At 37.3% G+C, this 5,135-nt stretch overlaps 2 protein-coding genes across 2 annotated transcripts; one reads left to right on the forward strand and one right to left on the reverse strand.

Moving 5' to 3' along the window:
* Positions 1–328: 328 nt before the first annotated feature.
* LOC112088240 lies at positions 329–727 on the forward strand. Its single transcript, XM_024158539.1, has one exon. The coding sequence runs from the start codon at positions 329–331 to the stop codon at positions 725–727; it is 399 nt and encodes a 132-aa protein (XP_024014307.1).
* Positions 728–2,388: 1,661 nt separating this feature from the next.
* On the reverse strand, positions 2,389–4,127 carry LOC18009810 (transcription factor TCP8). The gene has a single exon (XM_006392280.2). The coding sequence runs from the start codon at positions 3,898–3,900 to the stop codon at positions 2,716–2,718; it is 1,185 nt and encodes a 394-aa protein (XP_006392342.1). The 5' UTR covers positions 3,901–4,127; the 3' UTR covers positions 2,389–2,715.
* Positions 4,128–5,135: the final 1,008 nt, after the last annotated feature.

The following is a 5,135-nucleotide window of genomic DNA, read 5'->3' on the forward strand; positions in this document are numbered from 1 at the left end:
GGAGCATTACCTGTCGGTGAAAACCTGGTCACCAGAAGAATCATCCCACACTCGGATTGCATTCGATGTGGAGAGCATGAATCAATCAATCATCTGTTCTTCTCATGTCAGTTTACAAAAGAGGTATGGGAGCTGCTCCCATCGACAACAACTATCGACCCAGCTCTTCACTGATCTACAATTGGGATTTATATCCCTCAAAGAAATAACTTGCCTTCCACCAACAGGAGTAGGATCTGGACCTATATACCCGTGGATCCTATAAAATCTCTAGACAGCGGGGAACAACAGAATCTTCAACAAAAAAAAAATTTCTGCAAATGAAACGATGATATATGCCATCAAGGGAGCACGAGAGTGGCAATCTGCCCAACCAGAGAAGAAAATCAATTTGAAGGTAAAGAGAAGAGGCTCACTGCCTCAATTACCGCAAGGATTGATTAAGTGCTTCACGGCTGGTGCATGGAGAGAGGATATGCGAGGAGCTGGAATGGGCTGGATCTTCAAATCAGAAGGGGATAGCATCACCACTCAAGGATCCGGTACGCTGGCCTTCGTTCCTTCAGCCCTAGCAGCAGAAGCCCTGGCAATTAAGGGAACTCTGAATAAAGCCATCGACCTCGGCTATTTGTACTTAGGAATCTTCTCAGATTCACAATCTCTGATTCAAACGATCATCAGAGGAAAACAGATCTCCGAAATCTATGGAACACTGACTGACATTTGAATGATGTCCCTTGGGAAACCAATTTAATGGCTGGCTCGATCGCAAAACTATCTCTCAGAGACCTAGTTGAGGCCTACGTAGCATGGACGCGTTGTACGATATGCGATTCCCGCTTCAGAAGCTTTTGGAATCGGAAGTGTCTTGGAATCGCACGGAAGCATCTCGGAATCACGATTCCCCAAAAACAACATTTGGAATCACGACGGAAGCGACGATTCGACCGTGTGAAAGCAGTTATGTTTGATGGAGTTGATGAAAATGAGAATGACAACGATCATATCAACGTGTGATTTTGAATTTTATTTTTATGATTAGTTGAATTACAATATTTCTATTATGTATTGGATTTTTGTTATTTAAAGTTTAAAATATTATTTTTATATTATTTTATGTTAGGTGTTTTATGATATATATATATAAACGCTTCTAACACGTATCCGCTTCCTAATTTTTTTGAAAAATCCGCTTTTGCGCTTCCAAACGCTTCCGCTTCCGCGATTCCGCTTCTGATTCCATGCAGCTTAGGTTGAGGCACGGGAGATGAACTCTGAATTAATGAAATGAAATCTTAGAACCAAAAAAAATCTATGAAAAGACAAATGTTAGACAAAATAAAATACAAAAAAAAAACTTATTTTACATTTAATTTAGTATAAACATAATATTTTATAATTTTATTTTAAACGCCTAAAATTATCGAATCCGATGATGGTTGTTTTTATTTTCATTAACCACTATTTCTATAATATATCATCTTGAATTTCTTTATTTATCGGGTCAAGTATCATCTTGAATTTATAATTCTGCCAACTCATTAATAATAAATAATCGATGTGATGTACTAGGGCTGGAACGGAGCCGGATATCTGGACTTTTCAAGGTATCCGGATCTGGATCCGGATTCACATAACCAATTTTACTATCCGGATCCGGATCCAAAAACTTCGGATATCCATCTCCGAATATCCGGTTTGAACCAATATTTACGGATATCCAACCGGCCGATATCCAGTTTTATTGATTTAAAAAAAAATCTTCCATTTTTAAAAATTATAATGAGATAACATATATAATTAAAATGTATCAACATAGCCAAAATTACAAATACCAAAAATTAAAAAACATTCAAGTAGCATTCAAATAACACAAAATTTAAAAGTTTACATAGCAAAAGAGAAAATAGTAATAGAGAAGTTAATTTATCTTCATATCCATGTGTTATCCATTTTCATATTCTTCTCTTACAATCTAAAATAGAAAATTATCATGCAATATGAATTTCAATAAATATTATCAAAATAAATAAATACTTAATAAACGGATAACGGATATCCGATTCAAAATTTTTTATTATCCGGATCCGTATCCGAAATAGCCAAATACTTAATTTCATTATCCGGATCCGGATTTGAACTCCACGGATATTCAGTTTTTACGGATTGGATAGGACCGAATACCGGATCGGATACCGGATAATAATTCCAGCCCTACTGTGCACATGTTAAAATAATTATAAAACTCATATGCACCGATGATACCGATGTCTCCACTCTCAAACCACTAAGATCATCTTAAGAAAACATCCCAAAACATCTCAAATGTGTTTCTTCTGGTTGTATAAAATGTGAGAAAAACATATAGGGGAATTGCGATTAAATGCAAATATGGCGGAAATCTTCTTGTTTTAATGTTTGCAAAATAAGTCCTACAAAAATATAAGAAAACCAACAATGAAAAATTTAAAAATGAAAAATAGAAAATAGAAAAGAAATCACGGGTCCTATAATTCCTCCTATACAATGAAAACATTCTCTTCCCACAAAGTCCATTTGGACCCAAACCTAACAATTCCCTCACACACTAACGCCTACAATACAAAACAGACAAATCTCACAACAAACAATCAACCAAACCGCTACAAACGCTAAATAATTAATTCTCACCAAATTAAACGCAACGCTTCCATAACATTACAGTTTTAACATCGCTCAATCGCTATTAGAGTTCCCATCTCTACTATCATCATCCGGATCGCTCTGTTGCGGTTGCTGCTGCTTCTCTTGATGTTCCACCGCATTGTTTACCTGTTCCGCGTTTGGGTTTGCGTTCGCGTTTCCACCTCTCGGATAAGCCGCGTTTAAAGCGGCCAACATCCCAAGATTCGAGTCCGGCATAGCTTGCTGCGGCTGAGCTAAGAAGGAACCTAACTGAAGTGGACTTCCTCTGTACTGGTCCATCGGAAAACTAAACCCAGTTCCGGCCATAAAATGAGTCGCAGCTCCGGCTCCGGCTACAGCTCCGGCAGAGTTTACAAACGGCCACATATGTGCACGGTTGGTGTTGCTGCTGCTCTCCATAGCTGCCGGTTGATTCCCGGCGGTTGTCGGTACCGGAAGCATCCAAAAGGTGTTACCACCGGTGGCTCTACTCGTCGGAGCAACCGCCCACATCGGCGCCGCCGCCGCAGCAGAAGCCGGAGATTCGGATTCTTTCAAGGATTTGTTCTCGTTCTGTTTCCGATCATCGTTTTCCTTTTCTGATCTATACCGTTTTCTCGAGAAATTCTCACCGTCGGTTCCTTGAATTGTTTCCTCTTGAGCTTGATCTAACCTCTGATTCTGATTCTGATGGTGTTGGTGCTGTTGAAGATGGTGATGAAACCCTAGAAGCGGCGGTGTGTGAGCCCCAAATGCTCCTCCTTGTTCCTCGTACTGATGGTGGTGGTGGCTAAGTCCGAGAGCGCCGTAGAGAGGCACCGCCTTAGACGGCGGAGCAGAGAGAGTCGATCCGCTGCTTCGTAGAGAGACGCTAAGAGATGAGAAATTCGCCGGTATGGTTCCGGTTCCGGTAGCAGCTACAATCGCCGGTTCAGCTTGTTGAAGAAGCCACTCGATGGTTTCTCCATCGGATTTATGACCAAGCTCTCTCGTTAACTGAAAAACCCTAGCGGCGCAAAGAGCCGGCATCCTAATTCGCCGTCCTCTTCCGTCGACTTTCGTGTGACGGTCTTTCGTCGACCGTTTCGTAGTCACCGTCGTCGTTACCGCCGGAGATGAGGTTGTAGCGAGTGTGTCGTCTTCTAGAGAAGTAGATCTGGGAACGATTGAGAGAGAAGGATCAACTAGCTGCCGAGAATTCCCTCCTCTAGCGGCGGCGCCGTCGGAGAGATCCATGTTTCGATATGAAAAAAGGGATAAGGAGAGAAATTGAAATTAAGGTTTGGAGGAAGAGAGAGAAACGGCCATGGATGCTTCGATTGTCGTCTTCATATCGCTTGGTGTGTTTGACTCTTGTCTTCTTCTCAACATCGGAGATAGAGAGATGAGAAAAGCTCAAAAAGGGTTTGATGATGTAAAAGCAGGTGGATGACTTTTCCAGCAAGTGGAATTATTAAAAATTAAACCTTTTATGCCGTCATTAAAATAATAATGATTCCTCTTATTTATTTTGAATATTTATCATATAAACGAAATTAGTTAGAAGAAAAATGATTATTTTGATTATTTTATCATATAAACGAAATTAATTAACAGACAAATGGTTTAAAGGAAGAAAACATTTAAAAACTCCACTCGTTGACATGAAAATGACTTGACCTTCAAAATTTTAAGTCTCTTCCGAACCAAAACCCACCCAAAAAATTGTATCTTAGTTTTATTTCGCTATGAACAATAGAGGAAAATTTGAAATTTCAGTGATGGTTTATATTTTATTTTTTTGTTAATTGCGAAGTTGTGGGTCTCCTCAAACATCTTCTTAACCAGTAATAAAATGACAACTTACTCTATATATATTTCCACTAATATTACAAAATTATAATAATATTTTGGAATATTTCACACGTGTTTGGATTTTTTACAAGTTTTTGTAACCTGTTTTCTATTTAAATATATGTTATAGAGATTGTTTTTATAATGCCAATTCAATTAATATTTGTCTGTTTAATGTTTTCTATTTTTTGTCATTTTTGATATAGTTATCTTTTTAAACAGTTACGACAATTATAATAAAAAATAAATTTAAAGTTATTTTTAAAATTTTTCGGAAATTCCAAAAAAAAAAAATACAAATATTTTTAAATATCATTTAAGGAAGAAAATTTTAAAATCTATTTTTAAAATTCGTTCTCCACATAGTAGAATGTGTGTTTTATGTTCTACGTCCACATAGAATCTCATTTCTATAGTTTTTTTTATATGTTCTACAAGTATTTAGAATTTATTTTCTATAATTTTTTTTATACTCTACCGATTGGTAGAAAATGAATTCTATATATTACTTATATTTTACATTACGGTAGATTACACGTTCTACTGGATAGACTATATTCTACATGTTGGTAGAATACATCTTTTACTTATTAAATCAATTTTTACATTATTGTAGAACAGTTTTTCTACATATAGTC

This window comes from Eutrema salsugineum, unplaced genomic scaffold, assembly GCF_000478725.1.
Source record: "Eutrema salsugineum unplaced genomic scaffold, Eutsalg1_0 scaffold_8, whole genome shotgun sequence".
Classification (NCBI taxonomy): domain Eukaryota; kingdom Viridiplantae; phylum Streptophyta; class Magnoliopsida; order Brassicales; family Brassicaceae; genus Eutrema; species Eutrema salsugineum.